The 23,983-nt window shown below is 44.9% G+C and overlaps 1 protein-coding gene across 1 annotated transcript; it reads right to left on the bottom strand.

Annotated features, from left to right (window-relative positions):
• Positions 1 to 85: 85 nt before the first annotated feature.
• Positions 86 to 23,629, bottom strand: LOC311128892 (F-box/LRR-repeat protein 3-like). Its single transcript, XM_084161120.1, has 5 exons — positions 23,552 to 23,629; positions 16,033 to 16,483; positions 14,861 to 14,983; positions 12,813 to 12,984; positions 86 to 1,033 (listed from the first exon to the last, which is right to left on the bottom strand). The coding sequence occupies exons 2-5, from the start codon at positions 16,480 to 16,482 to the stop codon at positions 393 to 395; spliced, it is 1,386 nt and encodes a 461-aa protein (XP_084017246.1). The 5' UTR covers position 16,483; positions 23,552 to 23,629; the 3' UTR covers positions 86 to 392.
• Positions 23,630 to 23,983: the final 354 nt, after the last annotated feature.

Here is a 23,983-nt window from a genome sequence, read left to right as displayed (position 1 = left end):
GTGGATGGATTATCTTGACAAAGGAGAAATGCTCACTAACAGGGTGCAAACAAATATGTGCACACAATGAGAGAAATAAGCTTTTTGTGGGTATGGAACATTTCTGGGATCTTTTATTTCAGCTCATGAAACATGGGACCAACATGTTGCGTTTATATTTTTGTTCAGTGTATATGAATGGAGTATACAGTCAGAAAAGTAGGAATTCCCTATGAATCAGGAAAAATCACATCCCTGAAATTCGCATTCTCAGTAGAACACGATTATCTTCGGTTGTTCCTTCGGTGCCAACATGGACTCCACGGATGCTTCGAACAGAGTTTCAAGGTGGGAAAAAAAGAGAAAAGTATATCAAACTGTGTACAGTAAATCCACAGCCCCTTTCAACGGCTCTACCAGGTGGGCATCATGTCGGGGAACCAGACACGGCCCAGGTGCTTTGACACCTCCCAGTGGATTTCGTCCAGGTTGTACTTATGGTCGGGAATCAGCACCTCCTCCATGATGGACAACTGGGACAACCTCCGACCGCACATCTTCACGAATTCCACGAACGCACTGCACGACACCTCACACTCCCCAAGGCCAATGGCCGACAGCTGGGTGCAGCGCTTGGCGATGCGGATTAGCTCCTCGTCCAGTGGCCGCAGCCCGTTGGCACACACCACCAACTCCACCAATCGGGGGCAGTGGAGCCCCACGCGGCCCAGCACGTCCTTACTGACCGAGCGACCAAAGTAGAGGTGGGTGATGGGGGCCTCCTCCTTGAAGAAGGGGCCGAACTCGTCCTCGTAGAGGAAGAAGTACATGACCAGGTTGAACTTGGGCGAGTGGCGCACCATAGCGTCCCAACTGGACTTCTTGATGGTGTGGAAGTGCTGCCCGGGGTTCTCACTGACCACGTCAATGCGGAGATGCTCCAGGTGCACGTGTTTCTCCGAGGAGAGGGCTAATAAGAGCTCGTCGCTCAGCAGGTGGTAGTTAAGCGCCAGCTCCCTCAGGCCATGGCACTGGTCCGCCACACACAGGATACCTGCACACACAGCAAAGTTTGGTTTAGAAATATAGTCCTGTTATAACATTATATATCCCTATTCATTCGAATTAATTAGTTTAGTTTTAAATGGTGTAACAGTAGAAGAGCCGAGACAGTCATTTTGACTGCATATTAATGTAAAATTGAAATGGCTCTGCAATTTTTTTACATCATGCCCGCCTCAGTCCTTGAATTTTCCTAAATAAGTCTGTTTAACACACTTATATTGTTAGAATTTTGAAATCACAAACAGAAAGCGTTATAAGCGGGTTTTAAAAGTAAATGTACTTTTTTCCTAATCCTCCTACAGTCACATACAGGTAAGACGTTTTGAATTCTATATAGTATCAGAAAGAACAGATTGAGGTTTTCAAAACACTAAGCCTACCGTCGCCAAATAACTCCAAATTTAAGAGATGAGCTCTATTTCAAAACATCACTTTATCCAAGACCAAGAATAACCACTGTTCCTTTGCGCTCCAAAACATGAGCACACAGGAGATCGCCTACAGTAACAAACAAATGAAAATGCTATTGTGTTCATTGAATGAATGATTTTTTTATTTATTATATATATATATACTGCTCAAAAAAATAAAGGGAACACTAAAATAACACATCCTAGATCTGAATGAATGAAATAATCTTATTAAATACTTTTTTCTTTACATAGTTGAATGTGCTGACAACAAAATCACACAAATTATCAATGGAAATCAAATTTATCAACCCATGGAGGTCTGGATTTGGAGTCACACTCAAAATTAAAGTGGAAAACCACACTACAGGCTGATCCAACTTTGATGTAATGTCCTTAAAACAAGTCAAAATGAGGCTCAGTAGTGTGTGTGGCCTCCACGTGCCTGTATGGCCTCCCTACAACGCCTGGGCATGCTCCTGATGAGGATGGCGGATGGTCTCCTGAGGGATCTCCTCCCAGACCTGGACTAAAGCATCCGCCAACTCCTGAACAGTCTGTGGTGCAACGTGGCGTTGGTGGATGGAGCGAGACATGATGTCCCAGATGTGCTCAATTGGATTCAGGTCTGGGGAACGGGCGGGCCAGTCCATAGCATCAATGCCTTCCTCTTGCAGGAACTGCTGACACACTCCAGCCACATGAGGTCTAGCATTGTCTTGCATTAGGAGGAACCCAGGGCCAACCGCACCAGCATATGGTCTCACAAGGGGTCTGAGGATCTCATCTCGGTACCTAATGGCAGTCAGGCTACCTCTGACGAGCACATGGAGGGCTGTGCGGCCCCCCAAAGAAATGCCACCCCACACCATGACTGACCCACCACCAAACCGGTCATGCTGGAGGATTTTGCAGGCAGCAGAACGTTCTGCACGGCGTCTCCAGACTCTGTCACGTCTGTCACATGTGCTCAGTGTGAACCTGCTTTCATCTGTGAAGAGCACAGGGCGCCAGTGGCGAATTTGCCAATCTTGGTGTTCTCTGGCAAATGCCAAACGTCCTGCACGGTGTTGGGCTGTAAGCACAACCCCCACCTGTGGACGTCGGGCCCTCATACCACCCTCATGGAGTCTGTTTCTGACCGTTTGAGCAGACACATGCACATTTGTGGCCTGCTGGAGGTCATTTTGCAGGGCTCTGGCAGTGCTCCTCCTGCTCCTCCTTGCACAAAGGCGGAGGTAGCGGTCCTGCTGCTGGGTTGTTGCCCTCCTACGGCCTCCTCCACATCTCCTGATGTACTGGCCTGTCTCCTGGTAGCGCCTCCATGCTCTGGACACTACGCTGACAGACACAGCAAACCTTCTTGCCACAGCTCGCATTGATGTGCCATCCTGGATGAGCTGCACTACCTGAGCCACTTGTGTGGGTTGTAGACTCCGTCTCATGCTACCACTAGAGTGAAAGCACTGCCAGCATTCAAAAGTGACCAAAACATCAGCCAGGAAGCATAGGAATTGAGAAGTGGTCTGTGGTCACCACCTGCAGAACCACTCCTTTATTGGGGGTGTCTTGCCTATAATTTCCACCTGTTGTCTATTCCATTTGCACAACAGCATGTGAAATGTATTGTCAATCAGTGTTGCTTCCTAAGTGGACAGTTTGATTTCACAGAAGTGTGATTGACTTGGAGTTACATTGTGTTGTTTAAGTGTTCCCTTTATTTTTTTGAGCAGTGTATATACGTATTCTAATCTTAGCCAAGACCTTAATAAACACAACAAAATTATTATTTTGAAATCAGGGTTGGGCGGTATCCATATTTCCATACTTTCACACCATGCCTGTGCCATCCCGGGATATACGGTATTACTGTAGCGCACACAAGGGGTGCTATAAAAAAAATTCAAATGTAAAAAAAGCCACAAAAAAACATCACTTAACAAAATGCTAACAAGTACTAAGGAATTCACATAGCGGATGCTAGGTAAATGCTAACGAGGGCATTACTACTAGGACAGACAACCCAGCTCCTAAAGTTATGCAAGTATCTCAAAAGCAGTTTGCAGCACACACAAAACAAATATTAGGCACCTGGGATCTTAATCTAGGAGGGGTTGTCTTGCTGCTGTTACCATGAAGTTTGATCTTGCAAGCTAATGTTAGCCATTTAGCTAACATTAGCAAGACTCAGTTGGAGAGTATTTATTTGGCACATCTTGGATAAGTTTTAAATTGAAATTTTAGTCATTTAGCAGGCGCTCTTATCCAGAGCGACTTACAGGAGCACTTAGGGTTAAGTGCCTTGCTCAAGGGCAGATATTTTTCACCTAGTCGGTTCGGGGATTCGAACCAGCAACCTTTCGGTTAATGGCTCAACACTCTTAAAAAAAAGCTTCATAATGAAAAACGATCTAACGTGCGAAATGATGAACGCGATCTGCTTATCTATTACGTAGTGCACAAGTTGACTGCAGGTATTTACTTAAAAGTAAATATTCATAGCCCAAAAAATGGTCACTTACCATAATGCTAAACAAAATGCTAACAAATAATAAGGAATCCTCATAGACAATGCTAACGAATGCATTGCAAACATTTTGTACAGTTCCTGACCTAAACTATACAAGTAATTCAAAAACGCTACTCACAGTTTGCTGCACACACAAAATGAATATTAGCCAGCAAGGCTCTTGATCCAGGAGGGGATTCTCTGCTGTTAACAAGCGAATGCTTGATTATGGAAGAAGCTAATCACTTAACACTAAATTAGCAAACCAAATGCCCAACTGCTGAGCATTTAGCACATTTTAGACAGTTAACTTAATAGTTATAAGATATCTAGCTGGCAAACATTTAGTTGTGAATTCCATGCTGTAATTAGATCACCTGGCGCGTGCTGCATGACAGTGAGTGACACACAAGGCTCCGGTCTCTTGTCGTTGTGTGCTTGTAAACAAACACCACGTGACTGGGGACTACCGTAAACTACATAATAATGTGACAGATGAAATGTTCTTTATCTCCTAACATATTGCACAAGTTGACTGCAGGTATTTACTTAAAAAGTAGCTACAAATATTCAAATGTATAAAACTTGAAATAAATAGTTTCAACGGTATTGAAAAACCATCCAGTGGCTTTTTCCCAAATACCCCCGGTATACGTTATACCGCCCAAGCCAAGTTAGAACGTTGCAGTCAAAAGGCTGCTCATTGGTGTAGTGAGGGGGATAGCGAGACCCGGCAGTTTAAGTGTTAATGAGGGCTTTCAGTGTTGTGCCCAAGGTTTTCGGTTTGAAACTACAGATATGAAGGTAGCGCACTTAAACTTCAAAACAATCAAAGCTCTTTACAGGCAGATGCATTATAGTATAGGCCAGGGCTCTCCAAATCTGGTCCTGGAAGGCCGAAACACTTCTGGTTTAATTCAGACCTAGGATATCAGGTGAATGCAATTAAAAGGACAATTCCACCACTTTTCAACCTCATATCTCCAGCACCATACCAGTGTCTACATATGTTAAAACGGCACGTTTCTATGATCTGTGGTTAAAAAGATAATGTCCTAAAAAATGCTAGGATTAAAAGTAAAATAAAAATAAAATGATTAACAAGACCTGCAACTGGTTTCTAGCCAGGGAGGGTATTTTCTTGCTCCCCACGTCACCACGAATCTCAGTCTTTGAAAATCACTTTTTAAAATGTTTTAACTTTTGATGATGTCATCGGGTAGAACTTGAGGTTGAAAAGTGGTGGAGTTGCCCTTTAACTACCAGATAGAAACAAAAACCAGAAGTGTTTCGGCCCTCCAGGTCCGGCGTTAAAGAGCCCTGGTATTGGCAAGCTTGAAATGTTATCAGACCCATTTCGACCATTGAGGGGAATTAGAGCTCAGACATAAAAGTTGATTCAGTGGCTAGCTTTGCACTTGGCTAGCTAACAGTAGCTGCTAGGGGTAAGTTATAACCTACATTTGTGTTTTGTTTTTACATACTGGTAACCAGAATCGTTCAAGGGAATTCGGGACATGGGTGACTAGTTAACGTTAGCTTGGCTCTCTGTGTGTTCGTGCTCTGGGAGGAGTTTTTGTTTTTCGTTGGCAGAAAGCAATGGCTAGCTAGTATGCTAACTATTCTAGCTAACTAACTGGCTGAATAAGTTGACAACGGACTCGCTCAAGCTGTCGGGACTAACCCACAACGTTAGACACGGACACGAATGATCTGCTTGGCGTGTTGACACACTGGTGGTTTGTTGTGACCGAGTATTGGTGCTAAACCGTGTTGTTGGAGGCTGGCATGCTAGTTGGCTGTGGCATCATAGGATTCGGTGCCCTGGACGGTTTTCACGGAAGAATACTGTACCAAGTTAGCTAGCTGAATAAACTAAGTTAGTCTATTCCTAGAAAACATTGAACCGCTGTAGTTTACAACAATTATAGTTTCTGAGGTGGAAGTTGGGAGAGTTATATTTGGGTGTTTCAGTGAAACGTAAGTGAGGGAGGCCCCGCTCGCTCGCTTTCCCAGCTGTTTAGTTCATTTCATTTCATTCCGATCTCCTTTGCATTATTGTAGCCATTTTCTGTAGCCTGTCAACTATGCATCTGTCTATCCCTGTTCTCTCCTCTCTGCACAGGCTATACAAACGCCTCACACCGTGTGGCTGCTGCCACTCTAACCTGGTGGTCCCTGCGCGCACAACCCACGTGGAGTTCCAGGTCTACGGCAGCCTCTGGAACTGCCGTTCTGCGGCCAACAAGGCAGAGTTCATCTCAGCCTATGCTACCCTCCAGTCCCTCGACTTCTTGGCACTGACGGAAACATGGATTACCACTGAAAACACTGCTACTCCTACTGCTCTCTCCTCGTCTGACCATGTGTTCTCGCATACCCCGAGAGCATCTGGTCAGCAGGGTGGTGGTACAGGAATCCTCATCTCTCCCAAGTGGACATTCTCTCTTTTTCCCCTGACCCATCTGTCTATCTCCTAATTTGAATTCCATGCTGTCACAGTCACTAGCCCATTCAAGCTTAACATCCTTATCATTTATCGCCCTCCAGGTTCCCTTGGAGAGTTCATCAATGAGCTTGACGCCTAGATAAGTTCCTTTCCTGACAGATGGCTCACCCCTCACAGTTCTGGGTGACTTTAACCTCCCTACGTCTACCTTTGACTCATTTCTCTCTGCCTCCTCCTTTCCACTCCTCTCCTCTTTTGACCTCACCCTCTCACCGTCCCCCCCTACTCACAAGGCAGGCAATACGCTTGACCTCATCTTTACTAGATGCTGTTCTTCCACTAATCTCACTGCAACTCCCCTTGTCTCCGACCACTACTTTGTATCCTTTTCTCTCTCGCTCTCCTCCAACACTACTCACTCTGCCCCTACTCAGACGGTAATGCGCCGTCACAACCGTCACGCTCTCTCTCCCGCTACTCTCTCCTCTTCCATCCTATAATCTCTTCCCTCTGCTCAATCCTTCTCCCTCCAATCTCCTGATTCTGCCTCCTCAACCCTCCTCTCCTCCCTTTCTGCATCCTTTGACTCTCTATGTCCCCTATCCTCACGGCCGGGTTGGTCCTCCCCTCCTGCTCCGTGGCTTAACGACTCATTGCGAGCTCACAGAACAGGGCTCCGGGCAACCGAGCGGAAATGGAGGAAAACTAGACTCCCTGCGGACCTGGCATCTTTTCACTCCCTCCCCTCTATATTTTCTTCCTCTGTTTCTGCTGCTAAAGCCACTTTCTACCACTCTAAATTCCAAGCATCTGCCTCTAACCATAGGAAGCTCTTTGCCACCTTCTCCTCCCTGCTGAATCATTCCCCCCACCATCTCTCTAAGAATGACCTTCTTGATCCAAACCAGTCAGGTTTCAAGACTGGTCATTCAACTGAGACTGCTCTTCTCTGTGTCACGGAGGCTCTCCGCACTGCTAACTGCCATCACGGTTGACAACTCCGTTGTGTCCTCCTCCCAGAGTGCAAAAAGCCTTGGCGTGACCCTGGACAACACCCTGTCGTTCTCTGCTAACATCAAGGCGGTGACCCGATCCTGTAGGTTCATGCTCTACAACATTCGGAGAGTACGACCCTGCCTTACACAGGAAGCGGCACAGGTCCTAATCCAGGCACTTGTCATCTCCCGTCTGGATTACTGCAACTCGCTGTTGGCTGGGCTCCCTGCCTGTGCCATTAAACCCCTACAACTCATCCAGAATGCCGCAGCCCGTCTGGTGTTCAACCTTCCCAAGTTCTCTCACGTCACCCCGCTCCTCCGCACACTCCACTGGCTTCTAGTTGAAGCTCGCATCTGCTACAAGACCATGGTGCTTGCCTACGGAGCTATGAGGGGAACGGCACCTCCGTACCTTCAGGCTCTGATCAGTCCCTACACCCAAACGAGGGCATTGCGTTCATCCACCTCTGGCCTGCTGGCCCCCCTACCTCTGCGGAAGCACAGTTCCCGCTCAGCCTAGTCAAAACTGTTCGCTGCTCTGGCACCCCAATGGTGGAACAAGCTCCCTCACTACGCCAGGACGGCAGAGTCACTCACCACCTTCCGGAGACACTTGAAACCCCACCACTTTAAGGAATACTTGGGATAGGATAAAGTAATCCTTCTACCCCCCCCCAAAAAAAGCTGGCTATAAGGTGAATGCACCAATTTGTAAGTCGCTCTGGATAAGAGCGTCTGCTAAATGACGTAAATGTAAATAAAAGCTATAAATAGTAGGCTTACCAGAGAAACAGACAGCTGGATTCAACTAAATAAACAGCCCTTATCAGAGCTGGCTATTAAAGTGGGTCCAGGAAAAATCTACGATATGGTTAAGAATAGAGTTCACTCATGCCGCCTACAATGAATTTGGCTTTTGTAGTTTACTGTAGTTTGTAGATTACGATGGGTCTGAAATAACCCATTAAAAGGAGACTTGACAAATGAATTCAGAAGCCTCTCTTGGAAGTCTGATTGAGGACCTTATTACTGATGAACAGGGCCTAAAATTACCATTTCGGTCCACCAGCCACTGTGGCAGGTAGATTTACAAATCTACCAGCCACTCAATATTCTTTTACCAGCCAAAATAAATAAGAAATGCTAAAATTTCAACACAAAAAAATTGATGAGCATGCATTGTAATGTTTCTAAAACAATACATGTATTACTAGTAAAAAGTAATGTGGTATATTGTTTCATAAAATGTTGTTTGACCTGAGTCTTTGAACCAAAATATTACAGATGAGACAAATGTTCACCTGCCCCTTTAAGTACGGGAGGTTATCGTGATAACACGACTAATGTTTGTGCCTGAGATTTAGAGTATGACTAGTAGCCACATTGTTCAAATTTCAACTGCTAAGAAAGAAGACATGGAAAAACAACCTAAATCAGCTCTTCACGTGCGCACAGCCCCAGCCAGGCAGTGTTGCAGAGCGAGGTGGGATAGGTTATAGAGCAGTGGTCACCAACCTTTTCTGAGTCAAGATCACTGAGTCAAAATGCAAGCAGAGATCTACTGCTCAGGTTTAAAAAACGTAAACATATGCAACATTAACCTATTAAAAATAGTTCTGTAGCAATGAGGTTTGTAGTAGGCTATATGCCCAATAAATGCATTATCACTATGCTTGAATTGCCTTGCCAATGTTGTTTTTCAGACCATTTTGAAACTATATATTTAAACATTTTAGGTACACTACATTTACATCATTTAGCAGACGCTCTTATCCATGTGGACACCTGCTCGTCGAACATCTCATTCCAAAATCATGGGCATTAATATGGAGTTGGTCCCCCATTTTTTGCTATAAGAGCCTCCACTCTTCTGGGCAGGCTTTCCACTAGATGTTGGAACATTGCTGCGGGGACCTGCTTCCATTCAGCCACAAGAGCAGTAGTGAGGTCGGGCACTGATGTTGGGCGATTAGGCCTGGCTCGCAGTCGGCGTTCCAATTCATCCCAAAGGTGTTTGAATGGGTTGAAGTCAGGACTCTGTGCAGCCAGTCAAGTTCTTCCACACCGATCTCGATAAACCATTTCTGAATGGATCTTACTTTGTGCATGGGGGCATTGTCATGCTGAAACAGGAAAGGGCCTTCCCCAAACTGTTGTCACAAAGTGAGAAGCACAGAATCGTCTAGAACGTCATTGTATGCTGTAGCGTTAAGATTTCCCTTCACCAGAACTAAGGGGCCTAGCCTGAACTATGACAGCCCCAGACCATTATTCCTCCTCCAAACTTTACATTTGTCTCTATGCATTGGGGCAGCCAAACACAGATTCGTACGTTGGACTGCCAGATGGTGAACCGTGATTCATCACTCCAGAGAACACGTTTCCTCTGCCGTCCAATGGCGGCAAGCTTTACGCCACTCCAGCCGACGCTTGGCATTGCGCATGGTGATCTTAGGCTTGTGTGCTACTGCTATGGAAACCCATTTCATGAAGCTCCCGACAAACAGTTATTGTGCTGACGTTACTTCCAGAGGCCGTTTGGAACTTGCAAAGGACAGATGATTTTTACACGCCCCACGATTCAGCACTCTGCGGTCCCGTTCTGTGAGCTTGTGTGGCCTATCACTTCGCGGCTGAGCCGTTGTTGCTCCTAGACGTTTCCACGTCACAATAACAGCACTTACAGTTGACCGGGGCAGCTCTAGCAGGGCAGAAATTTGACTAACTGAGCTCTTCAGTAAGGACATTCTACTGCCAATGTTTGTCTATTGAGATTGCATGGCTGTGTGCTTGATTTTATACACCTGTCAGCAACGGGTTTGGCTGAAATAGCCGAATCCACTAATTTGAAGGGGTGTCCACATACTTTTGTATATATAGTCTATATGATCACACTTGTATTCGATCATTTGTTGTATTACTTTTGAGGCACAGCTGAGTGAGCATAATCACTTGCTTTATTTTTGATTTTACTGGACTGATGATGGCCTGCATATGATGGTCAGTTTGAGGGGAGGGAGTGAGCAGCGGTGAGGCTGCCTCTCTTTGACTCACCGCCCCCTCCGCTCTCCCTCCCGCCACTGACAAAAAGGAGACACAGTCCTCCAGCTGTGCTGTGCGCTCAAGGCTTCTTTTTACAGTCTATGGCTCGAGGAAACTGTGCAGACACGGTGATCTGAGCTATCTTTTTGGCCAGCGGTAGTCCTGTAGGTGCACTTGATTTGCTCTCTGGGCCTGCCGGGTAGGCAGAGTTCTACCTTCAGACACATTAAATGGTTCAAAATGGGAACACTGCCTTCCCGGCACTATGGCTGCTGAATCAAGTGCACCTACCGCCAACAGCACAAAACTAATACAAAAAATAGAAAGCTAAGCTAACATATGGAATTGTTTTAAAATGGTTATACCAAGGATCATTTAGCTATATGATTTTGAATTTTAGGACCCCTTAAGGTATCAAAAGAATATACAAAAAAATTGGTTGATTAAACATTTAATTGATTTGGCCTTCCTGCCATTAGCCCATAGAAACGCATTGAATAGCAGCTTCATACATGGATAAACATAAGTCCAAAACATTTCTAAAGGAAGTTTGTTCTGAAGTGTCTGTCCTATTTCGGACATATTAAACAACTTAAACAACACAATGTAACACTTAAACAACACAATGTAACTCCAAGTCAATCACACTTCTGTGAAATCAAACTGTCCACTTAGGAAGCAACACTGATTGACAGTAAATTTCACATGCTGTTGTGCAAATGGAATAGACAACAGGTGGAAATTATAGGCAATTAGCAAGACACCCCCAATAAAGGAGTGGTTCTGCAGGTGGTGAACACAGACCACTTCTCAATTCCTATGCTTCCTGGCTGATGTTTTGGTCACTTTTGAATGCTGGCGGTGCTTTCACTCTAGTGGTAGCATGAGACGGAGTCTACAACCCACACAAGTGGCTCAGGTAGTGCAGCTCATCCAGGATGGCACATAAATGCGAGCTGTGGCAAGAAGGTTTGCTGTGTCTGTCAGCGTAGTGTCCAGAGCATGGAGGCGCTACCAGGAGACAGGCCAGTACATCAGGAGACGTGGAGGAGGCCGTAGGAGGGCAACAACCCAGCAGCAGGACCGCTACCTCCGCCTTTGTGCAAGGAGGAGCAGGAGGAGCACTGCCAGAGCCCTGCAAAATGACCTCCAGCAGGCCACAAATGTGCATGTGTCTGCTCAAACGGTCAGAAACAGACTCCATGAGGGTGGTATGAGGGCCCGACGTCCACAGGTGGGGGATGTGCTTACTGCCCAACACCGTGCAGGACGTTTGGCATTTGCCAGAGAACACCAAGATTGGCAAATTCGCCACTGGCGCCCTGTGCTCTTCACAGATGAAAGCAGGTTCACATTGAGCACATGTGACAGAGTCTGGAGACGCCGTGCAGAACGTTCTGCTGCCTGCAACATCCTCCAGCATGACCGGTTTGGCGGTGGGTCAGTCATGGTGTGGGGTGGCATTTCTTTGGGGGGCCGCACAGCCCTCCATGTGCTCGCCAGAGGTAGCCTGACTGCCATTAGGTACCGAGATGAGATCCTCAGACCCCTTGTGAGACCATATGCTGGTGCGGTTGGCCCTGGGTTCCTCCTAATGCAAGACAATGCTAGACCTCATGTGGCTGGAGTGTGTCAGCAGTTCCTGCAAGAGGAAGGCATTGATGCTATGGACTGGCCCGCCCGTTCCCCAGACCTGAATCCAATTGAGCACATCTGGGACATCATGTCTCGCTCCATCCACCAACGCCACGTTGCACCACAGACTGTCCAGGAGTTGGCGGATGCTTTAGTCCAGGTCTGGGAGGAGATCCCTCAGGAGACCATCTGCCACCTCATCAAGAGCATGCCCAGGCGTTGTAGGGAGGTCATACAGGCACGTGGAGGCCACACACACTACTGAGCCTCATTTTGACTTGTTTTAAGGACATTACATCAAAGTTGGATCAGCCTGTAGTGTGGTTTTCCACTTTAATTTTGAGTGTGACTCCAAATCCAGACCTCCATGGGTTGATAAATTTGATTTCCATTGATAATTTGTGTGATTTTGTTGTCAGCACATTCAACTATGTAAAGAAAAAAGTATTTAATAAGATTATTTCATTCATTCAGATCTAGGATGTGTTGTTTAAGTGTTCCCTTAATTTTTTTGAGCAGTGTATATATTTTTACATGTATTTACCCCCTTTTTTTTGCCACTAAACTATCTCCATATATACTCCCATTCATTTCTTAAACAGAGTTGGAACTTATTTGATGTCCACTAATCAGGAGTCGACTGTATAGTTGCCCTAGGGACCATTCAATGGAATAATCCATTCTAGGGACCATTCAATGACCATAAACTCAGACAAGCACCCTACCTGCAGGAGAGACATGAGGGCAGCTGCTCATCTTCAACAGCCTCAGAGTGTCGCTGTTGTTGGCCACCAGGACCTTCAGGGACGGGTCGTCCACCGGTGTGTCGTCGATCTTCAGAGATGACAGGGACTTGGAGTTGACAAACACCACCGTCAGGGCCGAGATGAAATGAGACTAAAAAAATGAAGAAAACATTTTGAACCAGTCAGTCAACAGGTAAATAAAATGGATGACTGCAGGTAGTGTATGGACATCTAGCAGGTGTAGAGTACAGGCTATGACAAAGACCCTAAATCGTCAAAACACTGCACTAAATTCCGGAGCATCAACACAGTGGACTGTTTAATGGAATTGCCTTGATAGAATGAATGGAGAACGTGTACAGGTTGAACTGGCTGCACACCACTCCACTGTGTAATTACAGGCTCAGTGTAAACTGTGGAATTTTTGACCAGCCAAAAGCTGACGGACAATCAAACCATAGTTATAGAATTGTATTCACATTCGAGATTACACATTAGAATGCCATTGTCATGGAACATTTGGTACCAACATGGAGGATAGTTTCCTGAACACTGACATTTTGTTACATTACAGCCTTATTCTAAAATTGATTTTTTTTAAATTCCCCCCTCCATCTACACAGAATATAAAGCAAAAACAGGTTATACCTTTTTTTTTTAAACGGAAATATGACATTTACACAAGTATTCAGACCCTTTACTCAGTACTTTGTTGAAGCACCTTTGGCAGCATTTACAGCCTTGAGTCTTATTGGGTATGACGCTACAAGCTTGGCACACCTGTATTTGGGGAGTTTCTCCCATTCTTCTCTCAAGCTCTACACAGCTATTTTCAGGTCTCTCCAGAGATGTTCAAATCGGGTTCAAGTCCGGACTCTGGCTGGGCCACTCAAGGACATTCAGAGACTTGTCCCGAAGCCACTCCTGCGTTGTCTTGGCTGTGTGCTTAGGGTCATTGTCCTGTTGGAAGGTGAACCTTCACCCCAGTCTGAGGTCCTGAGTGCTCTGGAGCAGGTTTTCATCAAGGATCTCTCTGTACTTTGCTCTGTTCATCTTTGCCTCGATCCTGACTAGTCTCCCAGTCCCTGCTGCTGAAAAACATCCCCACAGCATGATGCTGCCAACACCATGCTTCTCCGTAGGGATGGTGCCAGTATTCCTCCAGACATGATGCTTCGCATTCAGGCCAAAGAGTTCAATGTTGGTTTCATCAGACCAGAGAATCTTGTTTCTCATGGTCTGAGAGTCCTTTAGGTGCCTTTTGGCAAACTCCAAGCGGGCTGTCATGTGCCTTTTACTGAGTGGCGGCTTCCATCTGGCAGAGAGATGGGAGAACCTTCCAGAAGGACAACCATCTCCACAGAGGAACTCTGGAGCTCTGTCAGAGTGACCATCAGGTTTTTGGTCACCTCCCTGATCAATGCCCTTCTCCCCCGATTGCTCAGTTTGGCCGGGCGGCCAGCTCTCGGAGGAGTTTTGGTTGTTCCAAACTTCTTTCATTTAAGATTGATGGAGGGCATTGTGTTCTTGGGGACCTTCAATGCTGCATAAATGTTTTAGTATCCTTCCCAAGACCTGTGCCTCGACACAATCCTGTCTCAGATCTCTACGGACAATTCCTTTGACCTCATGGCTTGGTTTTTGCTCTGACATGCACTGTCAACTGAGGGACATTATATAGACAGGTGGGTGCCTTTCCAAATCATGTCCAATCCAATTGAATTTACCACAGGTGGACTCCAACCAAGTTGTAGAAACATCTCAAGGATGATCAATGGAAACAGCATGCACCTGAGCTCAATTTTGAGTCTCATAAAGGGTCTGAATACTTATGTAAATAAGGTATCTGTTTTTTTATTTGTCATTATCGGGTAGTGTGTAGATTGGTGATTATTTTTATTTAGTCAATTTTAGAATAAGGCTGTCACTTAACAAAATGTGGAAAAAGTCATGGGGTCTGAATACTTTCCAAATGCACTGTAAGGCCAATCAATGGCTCTGATTCCAACAGGCTGAGTGTACGCTACCTTGGGCAACTCCATGAAGCTTGGTCTGGCCGTGGAGATGAGCCCTAGAGTCTTTAGTGAACAGTTCACCAGCTGGGAGAGAATGTCACAGGCTGCCTCAGCAGACTCCGTGCTGCTGTCCACCTAGAGATAAAAAAATAAAATGTATACTTAACAAAAATATAAACGCAACATGTAGTGTTGGTCCCATGAGCTAATATAAAAGCGTCTCAAATGTTGTGCACAAATTTGTTTACATCCCTGTTAGTGAGCATTTCTCCTTTGCCAAGATAATCCATCCACCTGACAGGTGTGGCATATCAATAAGCTAATTAAACAGTATGATCATTACACAGGTGCACCTTGTGCTGGGGACAATAAAAGGCCACTCTAAAATGTGCAGTTGTGTCACACAACACAATGCCACAGATGTCTCAAGTTGAGGGAGCATGCAATTGGCATGCTGACTGCAGGAATGTCCACCAGAGCTGTTGCCAGAGAATTTAAATGTTAATTTCTCTTTCATAAGGACTAATGAATTTATTTCAATTGACTGATTTCCTTATATGAACTGTAACTCAGTAAAATCGTTGAAATTGTTGCATGTTGCATTTATATTTTTGTTCACCCAACGCCTGACGCCTATCATAAAATGTAATCTTGATTTCACGTACCATTCTTAATCAAAAACATACATCATTGCAGTTTCCCCTAGGATTTTTCAGCAGCGGTGGCAAAGTTGGCGTAGGTAGTCCGCGTGGACAATGGCGCTGTCTCCAACCAACATTTTAGAGGCCCTCATCTTGGTCGCAGACAAATGTTCCTGCTTTTAAACTAATTTCCTGCAATTCAGCAAACCCAAGAGAAAATGTGCAGTTTTAAAGCTAATATCCTACAATTCTACAAAATTTGCCATGGTTTATGCCGTGTTCTTATGCTATCGCAGTGACTCAAAAATAACAAAATGAATGGGGGCCCCATGACATTAATTTTAATTTTAGATTCTCCCTTTTATTTTGGTTATTGTTAGTTCTCAAAAGATGATCTTATTTTAAAATATACTTTCTTGTTTTAGTCATTTAAGTTTACACAGAAAATTGTTTTACCATCCCGAAAATATAAAACTTGGAAGTGGCTGCAACAATTTAGCAGCGGCGAAACAGGGGAAACAGTAAATTGTCTTTCCCACTCACTTTGAAGCTGACATACTGCAGGTGGTTCGAATGCCTCTTGATGATCTGCTTGATTAGGTCTGGGTGTGTCGCCTTCAGGTAAGAACTGGCAGGCTGGTTCAGCTCAAACTCAAAGCACCGCCACAGCTCGGGCATGTGGAAAGCTTGGTTCCAGCCGCGGCACACCTGCGAGGCGTACGCCCGGTCCAGAAGAGGCAGGAATTGGAAGATGTTGAGCAGGATCTCCTGAGGGAGCAGTGCCCAGTCGAAGCCAAACTCGCTGAGATCTACATCCGTCTCTTCTTCTTCTTCTTCCTCCTCCTCCTCCTCCTCCTCCTCCTCCTCCTCCTCCTCCTCCTCCTGTTGGTGCTTCTCTTTGTTTGGCTGTAGCTTCCGCACCTTCTTGCAGGACTCGGTTGGGCCCTCGCTGGAAGAGCTGCAGGCGTCCTCATCTCCTTTCACCCTCTTCATCCTATAGGGGGAGACACACAACCATGTTTGGTGGGAATAATACGTCGCAAATCATGGGCCTGCTGGCAATTATAGTTTATTAAACTCAGGGGATTTCGTACATAAAAAAAATCACAGCATACATGCCATAATTATAGAAGAATAAACAGCCAGGTAACAATATTAAAAAGGTGTCTTATTGTATTGCCTAATTGGAACTAATAACTGAGCATGCATTTCTGGCATACAACATTTTCACCATTAACATTATATTAGTTAGGCATGGGTAGGGACGTCAAAAGTTCCGGTATGGACGCTCTAGTCTAGAGTGCCTGGTTAAATTGTGTTTAGGAACATTTTTTTTTACCTCTAAATGGTTAAACTAGTGAGAAATGTGTGACTATTGAAAAACGTCTGAGTTTGCTTTATTTACCATCATCCTAAATTAAGATATTTCATTATTTTGCCATATCTAATTAATATACTGACCAAAAATATAAAACGCAACATGCAACAATTGCAATGATTTAGTCAATTTAAATAAATTCATTAGGCCCTAATCTATGGATTTCACATGACTGGGCAGGGACGCAGTCATGGGTGGGACTGGGAGGGCATAGGCCCACCCACTTGGGAGCCAGGCCCAGGCAAATCAGGAGAAAAAAAAATCTCTACAAAAGGGCTTTATTACAGACAGAAATACTCCTCAATTTCATCAGCTGTCCAGGTGGCTGGTCTCAGATGATCCCACAGGTGAAGAAGCCAGATGTGGAGGTCCTGGGCTGGCATGGTTACACAGTCTACGGTTGAGGCCTGTTGGACTTACTGCCAAATTCTCTAAAAAGACGTTGGAGGCAGCTTATGGTAGAGAAATGAACATTGAATTATCTGGCAACAGCTCTGGTGGACATTCCTGCAGTCAGTATGCCAATTGCACGCTCCCTCAAACCTTGAGACATCTGTGGCATTGTGTTGTGTGACAAGACTGCACATTTTAGAGTGGCTTTTTATTGTCCCCAGCACAAGGTGAACCTGTGTAATGATCATGCTGTTTAATCAGCTTCTTGATATGCCACACCTGTCAGGTGGATGGATCATCTTGGCAAAGGAGAAATGCTCAATAAGAGGGATGTAAACAAACTTGTGCACAGAATATAATAATAATAATAATAATAATAATAATAATAATAATAATAATAATAATAATGCCATTTAGCAGACGCTTTTATCCAAAGCGACTTACATTCATGTGTGCATACATTTTTACGTATGGGTGGTCCCGGGGATCGAACCCACTACAAGCGCCATGCTCTACCAATTGAGCTACAGAGGACCACTTATATATGAGCAAAATAAGCTTCTTGTGCGTATGGAACATTTATGGTATATTTTATTTCAGCTCATGAAACATGGGACCAACACTTTACATATTGTGTTTATATTTTTGTTCAGTGTAGATTTAAGTCTAAACTGTAACTCGTCCACTCAGGAACATTCACTGTCCTCTTGGTAAGCAACTCCAGTGTAGATTTGGCCTAGTGTTTTAGGTAATCAATCAAATTTTATTAGTCACGTGCCGAATACAACAGGTGTAGACCTTACCGTGAAATGCTTACTTACAAGCCCTTAACCAACAGTGCAGTTAAGAAAATATTTACTAAATAAACTAAAAGTAAAAAAATATATATAAATAAATTAAAGTAAGTAACAATAATGAGGCTATATACAGGGGGTACAGGTACCGAGTCAATGTGCGGGTGTACAGGTTAGTCGAGGTAATTTGTACATGTAGGTAGGGGTAAAGTGACTATGCATAGATAAAACAGCGAGTAGCAGCAGTGTAAAAACAAAAGAGGGGGTGTGTCAATGCAAATAGTCCGGGTGGCCATTTGATTAATTGTTCAGCAGTCTTATGGCTTGGGGGTAGAAGCTGTTAAGAAGCCATTTGGACCTAGACTTGGCGCTCCGGTACCGCTTGCCGTGTGGTAGCAGAGAGAACAGTCCATGACTTGGGTAACTAGAGTCTTTGACAATTGTTTGAGCCTTCCTCTTGCACCGCCTATTATATACAGTGGCTTGCGAAAGTATTCACTCCCTTGGCATTTGTCCTGTTTTGTTGCCTTACAACCTAGAATTAAAATTGATTTTTGGGGGGTTTGTATCATTTGATTTAGACAACATGCCTACCACTTTGAAGATGCAAAATATGTTTTATTGTGAACCAAACAAGAAATAAGACAAAAAAACAGAACTTGAGCATGCATAACTATTCACCCCCCCCAAAGTCAATACTTTGTATTGCCACCTTTTGCAGCAATTACAGCTGCAAGTCTCTTGGGGTATGTCTCTATAAACTTGGCACATCTAGCCACTGGGATTTTTGCCCATTCTTCAAGGCAAAACTGCTCCAGCTCCTTCAAGTTGGCTGGGTTCCACTGGTGTACAGCAATCTAAGTCATACCACGTATTCTCAATTGGATTGAGGTCTGGGCTTTGACTAGGCCATTCCAAAACATTTAAAATTGTTTCCCCTTAAACCACTCGAGTGTTGCTTTAGCCGTATGCATAGGGTCATTGTCCTGCTGTAAGGTGAACCTCCGTCCCAGTCTCAAATCTCTGGAAGACCGAAACAGGTTTCCTTCAAGAATTTCCCTGTATTTAGCGCCATCCATCATTCCTTCAATTTTGACCAGTTTCCCAGTCCCTGCCGATGAAAAACATCCCCACAGTATGATGCTGCCACCACGCTTCACTGTGGGGATTGTGTTCTCGGCCTGATGAGAGATGTTGGGTTTGCGCCAGACATGGCGTTTTCCTTGATGGCCAAAAAGCTCAATTTTAGTCTCATCTGACCAGAGTACCTTCTTCAATATGTTTGGGGAGTCTCCCACATGCCTTTTGGCGAACACCAGACGTGTTTCCTTATTTTTTTCTTTAAGCAATGGCTTTTTTCTGGCCACTTCCGTCAAGCCCAGCTCTGTGGAGAGTACGGCTTAAAGTGGTCCTATGGACAGATACTCCAATCTCCGCTGTGGAGCTCCTTCAGGGTTATCTTTGGTCTCTTTGTTGCCTCTGATTAATGCCCTCCTTGCCTGGTCCGTGAGTTTTGGTGGGCGGCCCTCTCTTGGCTGGTTTGTTATGGTGCCATATTCTTTCAATTTTTTTAAATAATGGATTTAATTGTGCTCCGTGGGATGTTCAAAGTTTCTGATCTTTTTTTAGAACCCAAATCTGTACTTCTCCACAACGTTGTCCCTGACCAGTTTGGAGAGCTCCTTGGTCTTCATGGTGCCGCTTGCTTGGTGGTGCCCCTTGCTTAGTGGTGTTGCAGACTCTGGGGCCTTTCAGAACAGGTGTGTATATACAGTGGGGAGAACAAGTATTTGATACACTGCCGATTTTGCAGGTTTTTCTACTTACAAAGCATGTAGAGGTCTGTAATTTTTTATCATAGGTACACTTCAACTGTGAGAGACGGAATTTGCATTTTATTGCATGCCATAAGTATTTGATCACCTACCAACCAGTAAGAATTCCGGCTCTCACAGACCTGTTAGTTTTTCTTTAAGCAGCCCTCCTGTTCTCCACTCATTACCTGTATTAACTGCACCTGTTTGAACTCGTTACCTGTATAAAAGACACCTGTCCACACACTCAAACAGACTCCAACCTCTCAACAATGGCCAAGACCAGAGCGCTGTGTAAGGACATCAGGGTTAGAATTGTAGACCTGCACAAGGCTGGGATGGGCTACAGGACAATAGGCAAGCAGCTTGGTGAGAAGGCAACAACATTTACATTTTAGTAATTTAGCAGACGCTCTTATCCAGAGCGACTTACAGTTAGTGAGTGCATACATAATTTTTTGTATTTTTCATACTGGCCCCCCGTGGGAATCAAACCCACAACCCTGGCGTTGCAAACGCCATGCTCTACCAACTGAGCTACATCCCTGCCGGCCATTCCCTCCCCTACCCTGGACGACGCTAGGCCAATTGTGCGCCGCCCCATGGGTCTCCCGGTCGCGGCCGGCTACGACAGAGCCTGGATTCGAACCAGGATCTCTAGTGGCACAGCTAGCACTGCGATGCAGTGCCTTAGACCACTGCGCCACTGCAACACAACTGTTGGCGCAATTATTAGAAAATGGAAGAAGTTCAAGATGACGGTCAATCACCCTCGGTCTGGGGCTCCATGCAAGATCTCACCTCGTGGGGCATCAATGATCATGAGGAAGGTGAGGGATCAGCCCAGAACTACACGGCAGGACCTGGTCAATGACCTGAAGAGAGCTGGGACCACAGTCTCAAAGAAAACCATTAGTAACACACTACGCCGTCATGGATTAAAATCCTGCAGCGCACGCAAGGTCCCCCTGCTCAAGCCAGCGCATGTCCAGGCCCGTCTGAAGTTTGCCAATGACCATCTGGATGATCCAGAGGAGGAATGGGAGAAGGTCATGTGGTCTGATGAGACAAAAATATAGCTTTTTGGTCTAAACTCCACTCGCCATTTTGAAGGAAGAAGAAGGATGAGTACAACCCCAAGAACACCATCCCAACCGTGAAGCATGGAGGTGGAAAAATCATTCTTTGGGGATGCTTTTCTGCAAAGGGGACAGGACGACTGCACCGTATTGAGGGAAGGATGGAAGGGGCCATGTATCGCGAGATCTTGGCCAACAACCTCCTTCCCTCAGTAAGAGCATTGAAGATGGGTCGTGGCTGGGTCTTCCAGCATGACAACGACCAGAAACACACAGCCAGGGCACCTAAGGAGTGGCTCCGTAAGAAGCATCTCAAGGTCCTGGAGTGGCCTAGCCAGTCTCCAGACCTGAACCCAATAGAAAATCTTTGGAGGGAGCTGAAAGTCCATATTGCCCAGCGACAGCCCCGAAACCTAAAGGATCTGGAGAAGGTCTGTATGGAGGAGTGGGCCAAAATCCCTGCTGCAGTGTGTGCAAACCTGGTCAAGACCTACAGGAAACGTATGATCTCTGTAATTGCAAACAAAGGTTTCTGTACCAAATATTAAGTTCTGCTTTTCTGATGTATCAAATACTTATGTCATGCAATAAAATGCAAATTAATTACTTAAAAATCATACAATGTGATTTTCTGGATTTTTGATGATAAAAATTATAGACCTCTACATGCTTTGTAAGTAGGAAAACCTGCAAAATCGGCAGTGTATCAAATACTTGTTCTCCCCACTGAGAATCATGTGACACTTAAAGTCCACCTGTGTGCAATCTAACTAATTATGTGACTTCTGAAGGTAATTGGTTCCACCAGATCTTATTTAGGGGCTTTATAGCAAAGGGGGTGAATACATATGCACACGCCACTTTTCCGTAATTAATTTAGTATAATTTTTTGAAACAAGTATAATTTTTTATTTTTTTACTTCACCAATTTGGACTATTTTGTGTATGTCCATTACATGTAATCCAAATAAAAATCAATTTAAATTACAGGTTGTAATGCAACAAAATAGGAAAAACGCCAAGGGGGATAAATACTTTTGCAAAGCACTGTAGGTCCTGGATGGCAGGAAGTATTGGCGCCTGTGAAGTACTGGGCCGAACGCACTACCCTCTGTAGCGCCTTACGGTCGGATGCTGAGCAGTTGCCATACCAGGCGGTGATGCAACCTTTCAGGATGCTCTTGCTGGTGCAGCTGTAGAACCTTGAGGATCTGGGGACCCATGCCAAATCTTTTCAGTCTCCTGAGGGGGAAAAGGCGTTGTCGTGCCCTCTTCACGACTTTCTTGGTGGTGTGTTTGGACCATGATAGTTTGTTGGCGACGTGGACACCAATGAACTTGAAAATCTCGTCCCGCTCCACTACAGCCCCGTCGATGTGAATGGGGGCGTGTTCGGCCCTCCTTTTCCTGTAGTCCACGATCATCTCCTTTGTCTTGCTCACGTTGAGGGAGAGGTTGTTGTCCTGGCACCACACTGCCAGGTCTCTGACCTCCTCCCTATAGGCTGTCTCATCGTTGTCGGTGATCAGGCCTACCACTGGTGTCATCAGCAAACTTGATGGTGTTGGAGTCGTGCTTGGCCACGCAGTTGTGGGTGAACAGGGAGTACAGGAGAGGACTAAGCACGCACCTCTGAGGGGCCCCTGTGTTGAGGATCAGCATGGCAGATGTTGCCTACCCTTACCACCTGGGGGTGGCCCATCAGGAAGTCCAGGATCCAGTTGCAAAGGGAGGTGTTCAGTCACAGGGTCCTTAGCTTAGTGATGAGCTTTGTGGGCACTATGGTGTTGAACGCTGAGCTGTAGTCAATGAACAGTATTCTCACATAGGTGTTCTTTGTCCAGGTGGGAAAGGGCAGTGCATTGTTGGTTAAGGCCTTGTAAGTAAGCATTTCACATTAAGGTCTACACCTGTTGTATTCGGCACATGTGACAAATACAATTTGTCAATATTTATTGTCTATGGTTAGCAGGAACAGCATCATTTTCAAAATATATTTTAGGAATATAAATAACATGAATTTCCAATGGTATTGTTCTTAAATCGGGTAAAAACTTCTGTGATTGATTGATTTTGATGATATACCAGAATCACCAAAACGGGTTTGCCCTGCCTACTAAGGGGCCATACAGCCATTGGAGTCAGAAGGGCAACTGTAACATTAGCAACAAACTAGGAACCAATAACGTTACTTATTAGCTAAGTAAGCTAGCTAGCTAGCTAGCTAGCAAGGCCATTACATTGTTTAGCTATAATGACTTTATCCAAAAATAGACTTAACTAAGACTACACGAAGAGCAATTCATATTCAACTCAAAGTGGACTATACAATGATGAAGAACCTAACGTTAGCTAGCTAAGTTAGTTAGCTATCCATTAAAATAAAGTTATATGACAACTACTTAGCATCTCATAGCTAGCTAGTTAGCATCCTCATGAGTGGAAGGACGCTGTCTGGCCAAGTTTGCTGTGGCAATGTTAGCTAGCTAGTTAACTAGCTAGCTAACTGTCAACACGTAACGAGATAGTCAAATTAATGGTAAATAACTAACCCAAACGTTAAACCGACAATCAAATTATATTCTAGTTGACCCATCCCCTTACCTTATGTTTACACTTGGCAGCTGGATAGCTGTTTGCAGTGGAAAAAATCCGACGTGTTGTTGTGACAGAAGCGGTGCATTCTTCTTCTTCTTCAGTGGGGTTTATCGGCGGTTGGTATCCAACGTTATGGAGCATTACCGCCACCTATTGTATTGGAGTGTAGGCCAGAGACAGGGAGAAACTCAATCCTACCCGCCAGCCCCGTTTCTCTTAAAAAAGATAACAAAATATTTGAGACTATATCTAATGACGTTCTACTCAATATACTCTTTAAACTAATTTCCTGTATCCCCTTCTCCCTCATACTAGATCTCATCCTCTCTCTTTCCCTCTGATACTGCCCACACTGTAGCAATACATGCTCCACGGTCTCTGTTTCCTGACAATAATCACACTTTCCTGTTGGATGCTTTCCTATCACATTTAATGTCT

The sequence above is a fragment of the Coregonus lavaretus genome (assembly GCF_964263955.1).
Source record: "Coregonus lavaretus genome assembly, chromosome: 5".
Classification (NCBI taxonomy): domain Eukaryota; kingdom Metazoa; phylum Chordata; class Actinopteri; order Salmoniformes; family Salmonidae; genus Coregonus; species Coregonus lavaretus.
This window is presented reverse-complemented; position numbering and strand designations above follow the sequence as displayed.